General features: G+C 38.9%; 1 protein-coding gene across 1 annotated transcript in view; it reads right to left on the reverse strand.

The window, feature by feature from the left end:
• The window catches only part of tdrd12 (tudor domain containing 12), a 725,767-nt gene that overhangs the window by 389,946 nt on the left and 317,863 nt on the right, over window positions 1-17,958 (reverse strand). Inside the window, exon 14 of the mRNA XM_051932225.1 lies at window positions 3,071-3,198. Coding sequence (XP_051788185.1) covers window positions 3,071-3,198 — 128 coding nt within the window. The remainder of the gene's footprint in view (window positions 1-3,070; window positions 3,199-17,958) is intronic.

The following is a 17,958-nucleotide window of genomic DNA, read 5'->3' on the forward strand; positions in this document are numbered from 1 at the left end:
AAAAAGATAACCATTTTCATTGCTTTCATTTGCCCGTGTGTGTGTTTATTTTAGAGTAGCACTATTAATAAAATATTAATAAAAAGTGAAATAATAATCATTAAAAAGTATTACTACTACTAGAAGCATTATTATTAGTAGTGCCATTATTTTCATCATCATTATATTTGACTAAAAAACAAATTGATTACACACATTTTTTTACAATTGAAGTACAGGAAGGTGTGACTAGCGGTAGCTTGCTGTGGGTCACACAGAGTCTGATATAAGGATTGAACAAACATCCTTGTGGTTAGAGTACTATGCCATAGCTACTACATTGATTCTGCAATTAAAAAGCACAATATTATACACAAACAGAACAGTGGTTAAAGTAAGCAGTATGAGCCACTCATAACAAAATATTTTGCAAGCAGGAGTTTACAGATGCTATTTTTGATCAATGTTCTCAGTTCAAAATGTAAAGATTTGTAAGACAAAAACTGGAGATATGCTGGTAAATTGGGGAAGGTAATTTGTGAGCTCAAAATTACCTACAAAATTACATATTTTGCACACCACAACAGTACTAAATATAATTTTAATTCTTTAAAAAAAAAAAAAAAAAAACAGTAAAATTGTCATCTGCCAGTAAGATCTATTAGCCCCTCATTAGAAGCAAAAAAGTCAAGTCAAGTTGGGGAGAATGCACTGGTACAGTGTGTTGCCATACCCACTACACAATGAAACAACTCAGGATCCCGGTTGGCAACCCCTCAGGCAGACACATGGTCCAATCCCACCCTCTGGAAATGACACTCTATTTGCTGCAGCCAGGTGGTACGTGGGCAACCCCTTGGCCTGGTCCAGCCACTCGCGTCCTCAAAAATGAGGATCTTACGAGCCGGATCACGCTCGGGGAAATGCGCCACATGGCTGTAGTGCCGTAACTGATGTTCCCTCACAATGCAGGTAATGTGCCTCATTCGGGACTCCATGAGCAATCGCTCATTCGACACAAAGTCAAACCAATGGTACCCAAGGATTTTCCGGAGAGAGACAGTACCAAAGGAGTCCAGTCTTCGTCTCAGGTCACCAGATAGCTTCCATGTCTCACAACCATATAGCAAGACAGGAAGCACCAGGACTCTAAAGACTTGGATCTTCGTCCTTTTGCATAGATATCGGGAGTGCCACACACCCCTTTCCAGCGACCTCATGACCCCCCATGCTCTCCCAATCCGTCTACTGACTTCATAGGAAGAGTCACCAGAGACATGAATGTCACTGTCAAGGTAAGTAAACCTCTCAACAAGGTCGACACTCTCTCCGCAAACAGACACACTGCTGATGGCTGTGCCCAAGAGATCATTAAAGGCCTGGATCTTGGTTTTCATCCAGGACACTTTCAAGCCCAGACACTCAGACTCCTCGCTCAGTCAATCGAGCGTCCCAATCAAAGCCTCCATTGAGTCCGCGAAGATCACAGCATCATCAGCAAAGTCAAGATCCGTGAACCTTTCTTCATCAACAAATGCCCCACAGCCGCTGGACCCCACGACCTTGCCCAACACCCAGTCCATACAAGCACTGAACAGAGTAGGAGGAAGAACACACACCTGACGAACCCCAGAATCAACTGGGAAAAACACAGAGGTTCTGCCTCCTCTCTGCACAGCACTCACAGTACTAGTGTACAGGCCAGTCATGATATCCAGCAACCTCGAGGGGATCCCACGAACCCTCAGGATGTCCCACAGGGCAGCTCGATCAACTGAGTCTAACGCTTTACGAAAATCGACAAAGGCTGCAAATAAACTCTGCTGATATTCGCGTTTGCGCTCCATGAGAAACCTCGGTGCCAGGATGTGGTCGATGGTAGACTTCTTAGGCGTAAAACCAGACTGTTCCGGTCGCTGGAAGGTGAGCAAGTGATCACAGATCCTATTGAGGACGACCCTAGCAAGGACCTTACTACAGTGTTATCCCCCTGTAGTTGCTGCAGTCCAGGTGATCACCCTTCCCTTTCCAGATAGGGATGAGAAGTCCCGTTTTCCAGTCAGTTGGGATGATGCCAGTCTCCTAAATGGAAGCAAAGATTGCTTGCAATGCAAGGATGACAGCCTTACCACCAGCCTGGAGACGTTCACCCACGGATACCACAGATCCCTGCAGCCTTTCCCCCCTTCTGCTGGTTCACCACCTGTGCAATCTCAGTGAGACTGGGTGGTTTACAGCTAAGTGGAGGATCAGCCTCAAGAAACGTGGACCCAGAGATATCCAACGTCCTAGCCTGAGGATCAGCTTTGAACAACTGCTCAAAGTAGCCAGCCCAGTGGGTCACAACTACAGAGTCATCTGTAAGAACCGTTCCATCAGCTGCCCTGACTGCGACTCTCCAAGGAACAGATTCAGATGTGCGTAATGCTTCGATTCCTCTGCAAGCAGGACATGGGTCGGTAGACCACAGATGGTGTGTCACTTCCTCACAGATTCCTCTAACAAACACCTCTTCATCTGCCGTCAGAGGCCGCGCAGACGTCCCTCTCAGTTCCCGATTCAGACCAGAGTTGCCATTGAGCCATGTGCTGCGACTCCTCTCGATGATATCCAGGGTGCCCTGTGAGATGAAACACCTCCTTCTGGGAACACCAGTAACACCAACACAACCCTTGGCAACCTTCAGGATCTTGTTACGGAAGGTCTCACACATCACATTAGGATCAGCAGTCATACCCAAATCTGCAAGTTCCTCAAACAAACTGCGTGCAAACTCCCCAGAAAAGTAACATCCTTAAAAATAATGATCACTGTACAATTACCAAAAAGCTTAGAAATAAAACTTGAAATAGTTTACATTTAAAAAAGTTTATGACCATTCAAGTATTACATTTTAGTATTCATTTGAATGTTCACCTCCCTAATAAAGAGAAAAGAGAAACATGCATAAAAGATACTACTTCATAGTTTGTTTAGAGACAATATTAGCATTTCAGTGTTACTAATTTTAACAAACCAGCCCTGATATTACTTTATTAGCTAAAATAGCACTCAGAAAAAATGTTAATTGTTTGTTGTTTAAGCCTTTTACCTGCTCAAAAGCTTGAGAAAATAATTCATCAACTTCATCCAAAATGAGATGGCAATATCCAACAAGGCGGTGACATTGAAACTGAAGCAGTCTCACCAAGCAGTTTGGCGTTGTCACAATAACCATACCTGTAATTTGGTTAAAAAAAATCCACTTAAAAATAGCACTATTTAAAAAACAGAAGCTATAAACAATGACTAGTCCCTTTATTTTCTTGTTATGTACTAGCTTCGAAGACCATTTTTTATTTAAAAAAAAAAATGCCATACATCATAAGGCTACTCAAACTGGCAAGTGCATCTTGTATAATTAATTTCATATGGCTTGCCGTTTTCATGATTTCTGTTCATATTTGGTGTCTGGTATTGGTTATATACTACTGTCACTTGTCTATGGGAGCATTGTACTATGAAATTACTACTACATTAAATACAACTCAGATTAACAGGAAAAAATGTGAACTTATATTATCATGATATTTCCCTCTACTTACCCTTTACCTATTTTTTTTCAGGGATAAGTGTACACATTAGGTTTGTTACCAGGTTGATCTATTGTTTAACCTTAAGATACACGTATACACACAGACCTCAACCAGGAAAGTACCATATGAAAGACATACACATGCTCGTTATTCCCTAGCACTTTAACCCACACAAGTACCATATGAATACTGAATAATACATGCACAGTCCGCTTTCCCTAGTAGTATAAAAGACTTAATTATCATAGGCACAAACAATGTACGATGTCTTAGATGGATTTCAGGCCTAAATATTACTTTTGGTCTACAAGAATATACTCAAACAAACAAAGGCTCAACATACCTGCCTACAGACAATTTATCATCCAGTAAATGTTTTATTTTAACGCACTGTTCATTATTGGACAGAGCTTTGTTTCCTCAGCCAACAAACCTCGCAGTTTAGATCATATGGGACTTCCTAACTGCGCCAGGTGCTCAAAATATTTACCTTATTACCTCTATCACTCTAGATATGAAGACAAAGTATAGAAAGTTAAAAGTAACTTTGTATTTATTAAAGGGCAATAATACCAGTAGAGAAAAGTATAAAAGAAAACATGGATAGCAAAGTCTGGACATATTTAGTCTTTAGAAAAAGGCTTATGAAAAGTTAAAGATGTCAAAGATGAATGTCCCCGGGCGGCAATGATTTAGCAATAAATATTCATGGAATGCTTTAGCTGGCAATCAGATGAAAACAGTCGTACGTTGCTAGTGCCCTCTCCTGATGCTGTTTCATCTTCTCCTGTTGATGTCGCTCTTACCCTCTTCTGACATCACTGCTCTGTTGACTTGTTTAGTCCATCGTATTTATGTTAAAATTCCATGGGAGTTTCACAACACGTGATTGTCAGGCTGTCAATATGATAGATGAATTTGCTCAAACTCTTTAATCTGTTTGAGTACATCCATTTCCCAAACAATTAAGGTTTTGATGTTTTAAGAATTTTCCTGTCCCAAGCTGTAAACATGATTGGCAATTTCTAGTCCCATGGCATCTCCTTCTGTTTTCAGCTTGTAAAGTAATCGGATATAGTTTAAAGCATCGACATGTCTTCCTTTCCCAGGCTGTAAACCAATTTAGTAATTCTTAGTCCCATTGCTGGAAACACCTCCTGGATTTCTGCTTCGTTTAAACAGATGTTACTGTGATTGATACTTGTACAATTCAGGAAAATAGATACTTTTTAATGTTAAAACTTTCCATACAAGTGTCTTGTATTCTATTCATCTTGTTAGGCTTGAGCAAAATATAGATACAAAATTACATATTTTGCAAACCAGAACAGTACTACATATAATTTTAATTCTTAAAATAAAAAAAAAAAAAACACAACAGTAAAATTGTCATCTGCCACTAAGATCTATTAGCCCCTCCTGGCAGTGTACATATTTGTGATACACCATCTACTGGAATGACAAATACAATGCATTTTATAACTAAAAATGCTTAGGATTTGCCATCTCTTGGAATTTCAACATACATGGCAAACGCATAGACACAAAAACACATGTCCTTTTACTAAGATGGATGTGCACATTCAAATATTATTCGCTGACATTTTCTCTCCTGTAATTTAAAAATGCTTCTTAAATACTACAAAACAAATTCAAATATAATATTTGTACTGTTGAGTTAGTAAATTCAAAGTTAATTCAGGACATTGTTGTTTTTCTAACAGCATTGTTTTAAAATCAAATCTAGTTTGTCACAGAATCCCTCCATTAGATTTGTTACATTGGTTAATTTAAGATTTACACACAGATCAGCCACAACATCAAAACCTCTGACCGGTGACATGAATAACATTTATTATCTAGTTACGATGGCACCTGTCAAGGATGGGATATATCAGGCAGCAACTGAACAATCAGTTTTTGATGGTGATGTGCTGGAGGCAGGAAAAAAAATGGGCAGACGCAAGTATGAGAGACTTTGACAAGGACCAAAGTCTGATGGCTAGACAATTGGGTCAGAGAATCTCCAAAATGGCAGGTTTTATGGGGTGTCCTCTTTATGTAATGGTTAGTACCTACTAAAACTTGTCCAAGAAAGGACAACAGGTGGACCGGCCTCAAGTACACAAGTGCCCAAGGCTCACTAATGCACATGTTGAGCAAAGGCTTGCCTGTCTAGTCAGATCTCACAGAAGGGCTACTTTAGCACAAACTGCTTAAAAAAACTTAATGCTGACCATAATATATATATATTTAAAAAAAACTTTTTAAAAACCACGCTTATATTAAGTTAAAAAGTGTACATAAAGTAAAAAGTCTCTCATACATCACTTGTAAAATAAAAGATGGGCCCTTAACAGAATTGACGGCATCCTACCACTTTCGGTACCTTTTAGAAATGGGTGGTCTGGGGTCATAGGTCAATATCATCAGAGGTCAAGTTGCTGTTTAACCAAGAAAATGAAGCCAAATATGTTATCCAAAAGAACTGCTGAAAATATCACACTAAAGTTTCTGTAATATTACTAAAATCACTGATAAAAGAACATACCAAGTTTTGAACATATCCAGAATACTGATCAAATCAGAAAGTGTGCTACACTGAATTTTATACTCTTTTGCAACAGTGACATTACACATCACAAACTCCAGATATCCTAGGGTAGTAACGATACATAAGACATGAACAAAATGGCAGTACTTACAAACCCCAAAAAGTGTTACGTCAAGATGTAAAAAAAAAAAAAAAAAACTCCTTTAAATTTTTCAAAAGCACAATAACAGAAATAAATTCCACACTATATAAAACCACAGAAGAGTAGATAAGTCCATTCTGAAATACCAGAGACAAATAAAAACAAAATAACACCCCACACTCTACTTTGGGCGTCCTTACGGCCCCATTCACAACTAAAAGTTTTTGTAGTGTTTTAGTGCTATACTAGAATGCTAATAAAATGTTTATAAAGTTATTTGCCATTACTTTAATAATACTATTCTTATCTAAGCATTTCAGCAGGAAGCAGTTTAGAAAACTGTCAGCAGCAGGTCTATAAAGCAAGCAAAAGAAACAATAGCGTTAGCTGTAGTTCGTAGTTTACAGTGATCCCTCCTCCATCGCGGGGGTTGCGTTCCAGACCCCCCTGCGAAAAGTGAAAATCCGCGAAGTAGAAACCATATGTTTATATGGTTATTTTTATATTGTCATGCTTGGGTCACAGATTTGCACGGAAACACAGGAGGTTGGAGAGAGACAGGAACGTTATTCAAACACTGCAAACAAACATTTGTCTCTTTTTCAAAGGTTTAAACTGTGCTCCATGACAAGACAGAGATGACAGTTCCGTCTCACAATTAAAAGAATGCAAACATATCTTCGTCTTCAAAGGAGTGCGTGTCAGGAGCAGAGATTGTCAGAAAGAGAGAGGAAAGCAAACAAATCAATAGGGCTGTTTGGCTTTTAAGTATGCGAAGCACCGCCGGACAAAGCAGTTGAAGGCGGCAGCTCACACCCCCTCCGTCAGGAGCAGAGAGATAGAGAGAGACAGAGTTTGTTTTTCAATCAAAAATCAATACGTGCCCTTTGAGCTTTTAAGTATGCGAAGCACCATGCAGCATGTCGCTTCACGAAGCAGCTGCAGAGAAGGTAGCAACGTGAAGATAATCTTTCAGCATTTTTAGACGAGGTGCTCACACCCCCTCCGTCAGGATCAGAGAAAGTCAGCGCAAGAGAGAGAGAGAGAAAAGTAAGTTGGGTAGCTTCTCAGCCATCTGCCAATAGCGTCCCTTGTATGAAATCAACTGGGCAAACCAACTGAGGAAGCATGTACCAGAAATTAAAAGACCCACTGTCCGCAGAAATCCGCGAACCAGCAAAAAATCCGCGATATATATTTAAATATGCTTACATATAAAATCCGCGATAGAGTGAAGCCGCGAAAGGCGAAGCGCGATATAGCAAGGGATTACTGTATTTCAAAAAGGTAAACCTTCATATAGGCTACAGTATATTCATTATAAGTGAAATATTTCCAGCCTTTCTTTGTTTAATGATGATGATTATGGAAGATAGCTCATGAAAATCAGAAAACCAGTATCTCAAATAATTAGAACATTCCACATGATGAATCAAAAAAGGATGCATAATACATGTAGCTGCGATTGGCTCTTACATTTCTGGCACCTAACTGATAATGCAGGGGCAGAGACAATTACTATATCTTACTTTTATAAGAGCCACTAACTATACTCTAACTATTGTTTTCAAACCACTAGCAATAACAACAGAACCGCAAACAAACATTTAAAAATTTCTCATTTCAAAACACTGTTTCCTAAAGCAAGCACAGTTTATTCACAGGTCTGTCTAGTGTGCTGGATATGGTCTGCACACAAACTCATCTGACTGTGCATTTGGCATTGTCCTGATATCCAAATTGCAGGGTGCAGTATCATCTGTAATTAAAGCAAAGTCTCCTGGTTCAAAATTTCTTCTTGGTGCTAGCCATTTTTTGACGTTCTTGAAGAACTGGCAAGTACTCTTTAGGCCATGTTTTCCAAAACAAACTAGCCATGTACTGAACTTGCTTCCAGCATCTTCAAGTGTACTGGTTATTTATAGAAAAGAAACAAAAAATTAGTCCAGGAGGTATGTTGGGTTGTGTCTTCAGTAACAGCAACTGACTGGGTGTGAGTACCTCCAAATCATTTGGGTCATTTGATGTCTTTGTGAGAGGTCTGTTATTGATGATTGATTCCACTTCACACATCACTGTTTGGAGACTTTTATCCCCAAGTGTTTGTTGGTTAAGTTTTGAGTTCAGAATCTTTATACTTCTGATTTGTCTTTCCCATACTCAACCTTGATGTGAGGCTCAAAGTGCATTGAAGATTCATTCGATTTCTTTCTTCATCATAGCATTGCTGATTTTTTCTTGGTCAAGATTTTTAATTGCTTCACGTTGCTCTCTTTCAGCTCCAACAAAGTTTGTTCCATTATCTGAGTGCATGATGTTAACTTGTCCTCTTCTGCAAATGCATCGGCGTATGGCATTGATGCAAGAATCAAGTGTCCAAGCTGTGTGCAATCTCTATGTGCACAGCTCTGATTGCTAGATGAGTAAAAAATACTCCACACCTCTTAACCTGACTTTTTCCTCTTTTAACTTGAAAGGGACCAAAATAATCAACTCGAACATTGGAGAAAGGTGGTTGGTCAGGCAACAATCAATATTCAGGCATATCTGATATTTTTTGGCTCTCCTGTTACACACTTAGAAATTATTTTCCTGATAGTTGAGTTTGCTTATGGTATCCAGTATTTCTGGCTTAACTGTGCAAGCATATAATTGCATCCACAACGTCCAACTTCTTTGTTAATGTGCTACAATATAACAGAAGCAATATTTGAGAATTTTTGGAATACTGCAGGATGTTTAGCTTCGTCTGGCACTGCAGCTTTGTTGAGTCTTCCTCCAACTCTCAGGATTCCATCATGTATAACTGGGTCAAGTTTGAAGATCTGACTGTTCTTTTTTACACAAGCATCTTTCTTTAAACCTTTAAATTCTTCTGGGAATTCTTGTAGTCGACTGAGGGGTATAAACTCTGTTTCAGCTTTACCCAAGTCTTCTAAAAAAAAATCACGCTAGGTTTTAATGTCTATTTATACATTTTCATGTGCTCTGTGATGAGTGTTTTTTGTTCTTCTGGATTACTTCCAGATTGACTGACTTCTAGTTGAAATGTTTTTCTTTCATTTTTTAAGTGCATCAGTATGTCTTTAAACTTGAGAAACCATTCCACTGCTTTCTTCAAGCTTAGCCATTCTGAAAAGTAGGTGATTGGCTAATTGATGGGCTTGATAACTTCATCTTACTTTGGTCATGTTAACTGCACAGATTTTGATTTCTGGATCATAGTTAGAAAGTGAATTGTTCAGTTCTTTTTGGCCACTCACGTTCAGGCTTCAATAAGAAACTTGTACCCTTTGAGCAAGTGGTGCTTTTGAGAAAGTTTTTTATGATTAGCCCTCTTGATGCCTGATCTGCTGGATTTAAGGCGGATGTAATGTACCTCCTACTACTGTACTGTGAAGGTTGTGAATGATCGCTGATCACTGAGATTCTGTTGGCAACAAAGGCTCTAAATCGAGTGTTTTCATTCGAAATGTATTTTAGAACTGTGTCAGACCAAAATGTAGATTTTTGTAGGGGTATTTGAAGCTCACCTTTTAGCATTTTGACTGCCAAAACGGATACTATCCGCTCCAATCTTGGAATCGTGACATGCTTCAATGGTGCAACTCTGGACTTGCCCATCAAGAATGAACAATATTTTTTGCCTTCTTCGTTAGTCAAAAGATATGTGGCAGTGCCATACTCGTCTTCACTGGCATCTGTGCTGACTTTATGCTTCCAAACTGTGCAGATTTGATGCACCTGTCTGCAGTGTAGTCTGCTAATAATTGTAAGTCAACAATTTTTTCAATTTCTGAATATTTTTGACTTCTACTTCTTCATCCCACCCACACAGATCTTTGCACAAGTCTCTTAGAATAAGCTTTGCTGGTAATATGGCAGGTGCTAAAAATTCAAGGGGGTCATAAACTGAGCTAACAGACAGAATACCAAGCTTGTAGAAGGCTTGTTTTGCAACTTTATCTAGAATTTGAAACCATCTGTTTCTGTGCACCACTGGACGCCCACGCCACGTTCTGTTGGTAGCAGACTGTGGCTCAAGTCTAAGTTCTTTTGCTCAAGAGTTCCATCTTCCTCAGAAATAGTCAATAAAACTGTTTTGCTGTTGTTACTCACCCACTTGGTCAGGTGGAAACCTCCTCTGAAGCAAAGAGCTTGAAGATCTTTTGCCAGCTTTATTGCCTGCCCTTCTGTTGCCACGGACTTTAAGCAGTCATCCATGTAGAAATTATGGAGCAAAGCGTTAACAGTTTCCTCAAGAAATGTGTCTCTGCCGTCTTCAGCTGTTCTGCGTAAAGCATAAGAAGCATAGCTGGGTGAAGAGGTAGCACCAAAGAGATGTACTGTCATTTAAATTCCTCCAAGTCATTACTTAGGTCATTTCTGATCACCATAAAAAGCATAAGATCAGTGTCTTTACCTGGGACTTCTCAATAATGTCTTTCATTAAGTTTTATAGTCTTTGTAAGAGCCAATTTTAGAAAGTTAAAGTTTTGAGTTAAATTCATATTAATGTTTTCTTTATTTGAATAGAACATAATTTCTTCTATTGTCATAGACAATGGTATAGTCTTTTTCCCCCTATCAGTAGATAGAATCTCCTTGCTATAATTGAGAAACAGTGTGATATTAAGTTTAGTTGTGTTTAGAACAGGTCCCAGTAAAGAGGGATTTGATAAACCCATTTTAAGTTTAGAAATGGGATAAGCATACAGTTTTCTGACCGTTTTGAAATGGTTCAGAAATTATAAGTGACTAGTAACGATTTAAGATGTAACAAGACTAAGCTTAGAACTAAATTTTTTCTTATTATAATTTTTCTTTTTTTTGCTATTTTAATTTTTCTTCCTTTATTTTTGTGTGAACTGTTTTACTTTCAAAATTTAACTAAACTTTTAAAAACGAAGATATCTTGTCTGTGGAATCATTTCTGCGCGTCAGGCTTTTGTTGAATCCCATTTTTTTAAGTTGGAGCTGCTGAATTTTGGAAACTTTGGGAAAACGCAGCTACATTTTCGTCAGAAAACTTGCCATCTTAAGGCCTTGAAACTGGAATCTACCATCTGAGGACAGAGGACGCTTCTGCACCTGAACTTGTCAACGAAAGAAAAAGAACTGAGTCATCACGAGGTACAGTGCTCTTACCTTTTACCACTGCGTTATCGTAATGAAAGCAAGGTCGCCGCACCTGAACTTGAGAAGATTTTAAGAGACTGTGATATTATAAAGACTTTGTGGATGATCGCTTTTGCTTTTGCCTGAGTTTTTGAAGCCTCGCTATAAGGAAATATCTGCCTTGTTGGAACGTTCCTGTTGTGACGTTTGTTGCCGTCAAGAGAACCAGCTGTCAGTCTTTGAGCTGTTATCATGGCAATGTCTAAGCATAATTCCAGTGAAATTAGTAGTGAATTGAGTACAGACTCGAAGTCAGAAAATGTTATCGGAGATCTTAAAGGACACATTAGTCAGAGGAAAGATAAACTTTCTGTGCTTATAGCTGAAATAGAAAGTCTTAAAGATACTCCAGAAAATCATTTAGAAGTGGCTGAAAGACTTGAAAATTTTTGCGAAACGCACAGTGAGATAGAAGAGTTGAATCAAAGGCTAATATCAATGTTAAGTAAACAAAGCGCAATTAAGAAACAGAAAACGACATTCGCCGAAAGTTCTAAGAATTGGAACGAATTTGTTAATGTTACAAAGCTATGGCTGAAAGATGCAAATAGACTGTTAACACATAAATCCGATGATCAGCTAGTTAAGCAATTCGAAGAGATGCAATTGCAAGAACGGAATCGCTCAAAGTCAAAGACACGAAAAACTTCTCCGCAGTTAAAGCGCGCTTTAGAAATTAAATGTGACTTTTTAGCCCAGAAAAGCGCTGCAGCGGCATCATCACCCTCATCGACAGTCACACTTGAACGCACAGAACTTGATAGTATTCTACAAATGTTTCATGAACTTAAAGCTAAAGTAGAAAAGCAAGAATAACCCACAACTAGTGCACAAACCGACGCTCAAAGCTCCAGAAATGATATACTAGATGTATTAGTACGAAATCAAGCCGAATATTAGAAAAATCAAGCTGAGTGTCAGAAAGCGATTACTGAAATGGCTAAATCGTTAACCCAACAAAACAGAGCTACTACTCCACCTCCAGCACCTGCACCAGTACCAGCGCCAGCGCCATGAGGTGAAGTACCACATAGACAGGTTCCTTTATTTTCAGGTGACCCACTTGAATATGCAGATTTCATCAGAGCCTTTAATCATGCTGTGGGTGATGTATTAGCAAACTCACAAGACAAATTAGATTACTTGATCCAGTACACCAGAGGTTCGCCTCAAGAAATGATTAAAGGCTGCGCACGAATGTCACCAGATGAAGGCTACTCAGAAGCTAAAAAATTGCTTGAAAGATATTATGGCAACGAGCTATTCGTAGCAGACGCATACCTCAATAAAGCATTGAAATGGCCTCAAATAAAGCAAAACGATGGGGAAGCTCTAAGAGATTACGCTAACTTCCTCTCTAGCTGCATGAACACTATGAATGATTCAGGGAACGGTGGGGAATTTAATAACAGTGATAATGTGCGAGTTGCATGTAAGAAATTTCCATCCTCACTGAATAACGAATGGATGAGGTATGCATATAAGCTTACAAGAGACAATAAAAAGAGACCTGGCATACCTGAACTAATTAATTTTTTGCATGACGAAGCTGAAATGCTTCTAGACCCTTTGTTTTCACAAAGTGACACTTGTACAGAGAAAAAAGAAAAGTCTGAGAAAGCTAAGTATCCTCAGAAATACGGACAGAGATTGGGAAGTATTTTTTCCACAAGTATTTCCGATGTCGATGAAAAGGAGGCAAGAGAAACTTTGGTCGAAAAGACTGTTAATGATAACTGTGCATTTAAAAATCCTTGTGTATTCTGCAATGGTCAGCATATCTTTGCTGAATGTAGTAAAATCAAAGAATTGCCGCACAGAGAAAGAATTGACTTTTTAAAATCCAAAGGTTTTTGTTTTCGCTGTCTCAAACAGGGGCACCTTGGTAAGAATTGTAAAGAAAGAATGAAATGTCAGACATGTTCTTTTCAGCACCCAGACATCCTGCATATCAAAAAAGATTCCGGGGCAACATCTAAATCTACAGCTAGTGTTGCGACATCTACTGACAAGGAAACAGAGACTGGAACGTGTGCCTTCACTGGGGCCGGAGAAGAGTGTGCACTACAAGTAGTTCCTGTAAAGGTAAAATCTAAGAAAGGCGAAAGGTATGTAGAAACATATGCCTTTATAGACCAAGGCAGTACAGTAACAGTTTGCACTGAAAGGCTCCAGAAACAATTAAACCTTCAAGGGAGAAGAACACAAGTACTTCTCAAAACTATGAATAACTATGATGATGATTCAAAAGTGCTAACACAAAGTTCTGTCTTATCAGATTTACAAGTCTGTGGTCTCAATGATGATAAATACTTTGATTTGCCAAAGGTCTTTACACAGGTCTCCATTCCAGTGGACAGAGAAAATATTCCAATACAAGAAGATATTGAAAAGTGGGCATATCTTAAAGAGGTACGTCTAACTCATATTGACTCTGAAGCTGATCTTTTAATAGGAATCAACTACCCAGAAATCCTCAAGGAGTCACGAACCATATATAGCCAAGAAGGTGAACCCTATGCTATGAAGACTGCACTTGGATGGGTAGTTGGTGGACCATACAAAAAGATAGATGACCTCACAAAACAAAGTGGTAAGATACCCAAACATTCAATCAATCGTGTGTCAATAACAGAGATTGAGGATATGTTGTTGCAACAGTATAACACAGATTTTCCAGAACACAGCTGTGAAGAAAAGGAGGAGATGTCACAGGAGGACATCAAGTTCATGCGCATAGCCTCAGAAACTGCGAGTCTGGTAGGTGGCCATTATTGTTTAAATTTGCCTTTGAAGGATGAAACACTGAAAATGCCAAACAATCGCTGTATTGCTGAACAGCGTGCTATTGGACTCAAAAGAAAACTGAACAAAAATTCAGGTTTCCTCGGAGACTATAAAGCCTTCATGAAAGACATAATAGACAAGGGTTACGCTGTTAAGGTACCCAAAGAAAACCTAAATAGTAACGAAGGCAGAGTGTGGTACATCCCACATCATGGTGTGTATCATCCAAAGAAAAATAAAATTCGAGTAGTCTTTGACTGCACTGCCACCTACCAGGGAATCTCACTAAATGAACAATTATTAAAAGGCCCCGACCTAACTAACACACTCATTGGCGTCCTTACAAGATTCAGAAAGGAGCCAGTAGCACTAATGGCAGACATTAAGTCAATGTTCTACCAAGTTAAAGTACCAGATAGAGACACTGATCTTTTACGTTTTTTATGGTGGCCTGAAGGTAATCTAAGTAAAGACCTTGAAGAATATAAAATGACAGTACATCTTTTTGGTGCTACTTCTTCACCCAGTTGTGCTTCTTATGCTTTGCGTAGAACAGCAGAAGATGCCAGAGATACATTTCCTGAGGAAACTGTTAACACCGTTCTCAATAACTTCTACGTGGATGACTGCTTAAGGTCAGTGACAACAGAGGAACAAGCAATAAAGCTGGCAAAGGACCTCCAAGCTCTATGCCTCAAAGGGGGTTTTCACTTGACTAAGTGGGTGAGTAACAACAGAGAAGTTTTATTGTCTATACCAGAAGAAGACAGAGCTCATGAACAAAAGGACTTAGACTTGAGCCACAGTCTCCTTCCCACAGAGCGTGCCCTGGGTGTCCAGTGGTGCACGCAAACGGACAGTTTCAAATTTCAGATTAAGTTACAAAACAAGCCCGCTACAAGGCGTGGTATTCTGTCTGTTGTTAGTTCAGTTTATGATCCACTTGGTTTTCTAGCACCCGCCCTACTGCCAGCAAAACTTATTCTAAGAGACTTATGTAAAGAGAAATTTGGGTGGGACGAAGAAGTAGAAGCCAAACACATTCAGAAATGGAAAAAATGGATGGATGATTTGCAGTTACTTACAGACTATAAAGTGAACAGATGCTTCAAACCTACCGGGTTTGGAACCATAAAGACAGCACAAATGCACCATTTTGCAGATGCTAGTGAAGATGGATATGGCACTGTCACTTACCTTGTCTTAACCAATGAAGAGGGCAAAAAGCATTGTTCATTCCTGATGGGCAAGTCAAGAGTTGCACCATTGAAACAGGTCACGATTCCAAGATTGGAGCTGACTGCAGCCGTTGTGGCAGTTAAAATGGACAAAATGCTTAAAGGTGAGCTACAAATGCCCTTAGAAGAATCTACATTTTGGACTGACAGCACCACGGTGCTAAAATACATTTCAAATGAAAGCACTCGGTTCAAGACCTTTGTTGCCAACAGAATCTCCGTGATCAGAGATCATTCACAGCCTTCACAATGGAAGCATGTCATATCTGCTCTTAACCCGGCTGATCAAGCATCTAGAGGACTAAGCATAGAAAACTTTCTCAAAAGCACCACATGGTCACAAGGTCCAGGTTTCTTATTGAAGCCTGAAAAGGAGTGGCCAAAAAGACCAGATCAACTGAATGATCCACTCATTGAAGATGATCCAGAAGTTAAAACTTGTGCAGTTAACGTGACAAAAATAGAGGAAGCAACCGAGCCCATCAACAAACTAATCACCTATTTTTCAGATTGGCACCGCTTTAAGAAAGCAGTGGCTTGGTTCCTCAAGTTTAAAGACTTAATGCTGAACATAAGAAATGAAAGAAAAACATTCCAACTAAAAGTCAGTCAGACTAAAAGTAATCCGGAAGAACAAAAATCACTCATTGCAAAGCACATGAAAAAGTATAAACTGACTCTAAAAACAAATCCAATTTCTCTAGACGATTTAGTTAAAGCCGAAACAGAGCTTATCCGCCTCAGTCAACAGCAAGAATTTCTAGAGGAATTACAGGCTTTAAAGAAAAAGACTTGTGTTAAAAAGAACAGTCAAATCTATAAACTTGACCCGATCATACAAGATGGAATACTGAGAGTTGGAGGAAGACTTTGCAAAGCTGCAATGCCCGAAGAAGCTAAACATCCTGCAATTCTACACAAGCATTCACATGTTGCTTCTCTCATATTGCAGCACATTCATAAACGAATTGGACATTGTGGGCGCAATTATGTGCTCGCACAGCTACGCCAGAAATACTGGATACCTCAAGCAAACTCAGCTATCAGAAAAATAATTTCAAAGTGCACAACGTGCAGAAGATACAATGCCAAAGTAGGTGAGCAAAAAATGGCAGATTTGCCAGAAGATCGCCTAGCACCAAACCAACCACCGTTTACAAATGTTGGAGTCAATTATTTTGGTCCCTTCCTAGTCAAAAGAGGAAGAAGCCTAGTTAAGAGGTACAGAGTAATCTTCACATGTTTAACAACCAGAGCTGCACACATAGAGATCGCACATAGCTTAGACACTGATTCTTGTATCCAAGCCATACTCCGATTTACTGATAGAAGAGGACAAGTTAAAATCATGCGCTCAGACAATGGAACAAATTTTGTAGGAGCAGAAAGAGAGCTACGAGAAGCTATTAAAAAGTTGGAACACAAAAAAATCAGTGATGCTATGATGCAAGAACAAATCAAATGGATTTTCAATCCACCATCAGCTTCTCATCAAGGTGGAGTGTGGGAAAGACAAATAAGGAGCATAAGAAAGATCTTAAATTCAACGCTAAACCAACAAACACTTGATGATGAAAACCTTCTTACAATGATGTGTAGAGTGGAATCAATACTCAATAATAGACCCCTTACAAAGACATCTGATGACCCAAATGATCTGGAACCACTCACACCCAATCACTTGTTGTTACTGAAGACAAAACCTAAATTACCACCAGAACTCGTTTCAGAAAATGAACCATACCCAAGAAGACGCTGGAAACAAATTCAATACATGGCTGATTTGTTTTGGAAAAGATGGACTAAAGAGTATTTACCAATACTTCAAGAACGTCAAAAATGGCTAGCACCAAGAAGAAATTTTGAACCAGGGGACGTTGTTTTAATTGTAGATAAAGCTACACCTCGCAATTCCTGGGTAATGGGTCGAGTTATCAAGACAATGCCAGATGCCAAAGATGCAGTCAGAAGAGTTTGTGTGCAGACCAAAACCAGCACACTGGACAGACCCGTGAACAAACTGTGCCTGCTTCAAGAAACAGCCAATGTTTGAAATATGAAATTTTTTAAGTATTTGTTTGCAGTGTTATTGCTAGTGATTTGAAAACAATAGTTAATATAAAGTTAACTGGCTCATATTGAAGTAAAGAATAGTAATTGTCTCCGCTCCTGCATAGCCAATTAGGGGCCGGAAATGTAAGAGCCAATTTTAGAAAGTTAAAGTTTTGAGTTAAATTCATATTAATGTTTTCTTTATTTGAATAGAACATAATTTCTTCTATAGTCATAGACAATGGTATAGTCTTTTTCCCCCTATCAGTAGATAGAATCTCCTTGCTATAATTGAGAAACAGTGTGATATTAAGTTTAGTTGTGTTTAGAACAGGTCCCAGTAAAGAGGGATTTGATAAACCCATTTTAAGTTTAGAAATGGGATAAGCATACAGTTTTCTGACCGTTTTGAAATGGTTCAGAAATTATAAGTGACTAGTAACGATTTAAGAT

This window comes from Erpetoichthys calabaricus, chromosome 9 (genome assembly GCF_900747795.2).
Source record: "Erpetoichthys calabaricus chromosome 9, fErpCal1.3, whole genome shotgun sequence".
NCBI classification, from domain to species: Eukaryota; Metazoa; Chordata; class Cladistia; order Polypteriformes; family Polypteridae; genus Erpetoichthys; species Erpetoichthys calabaricus.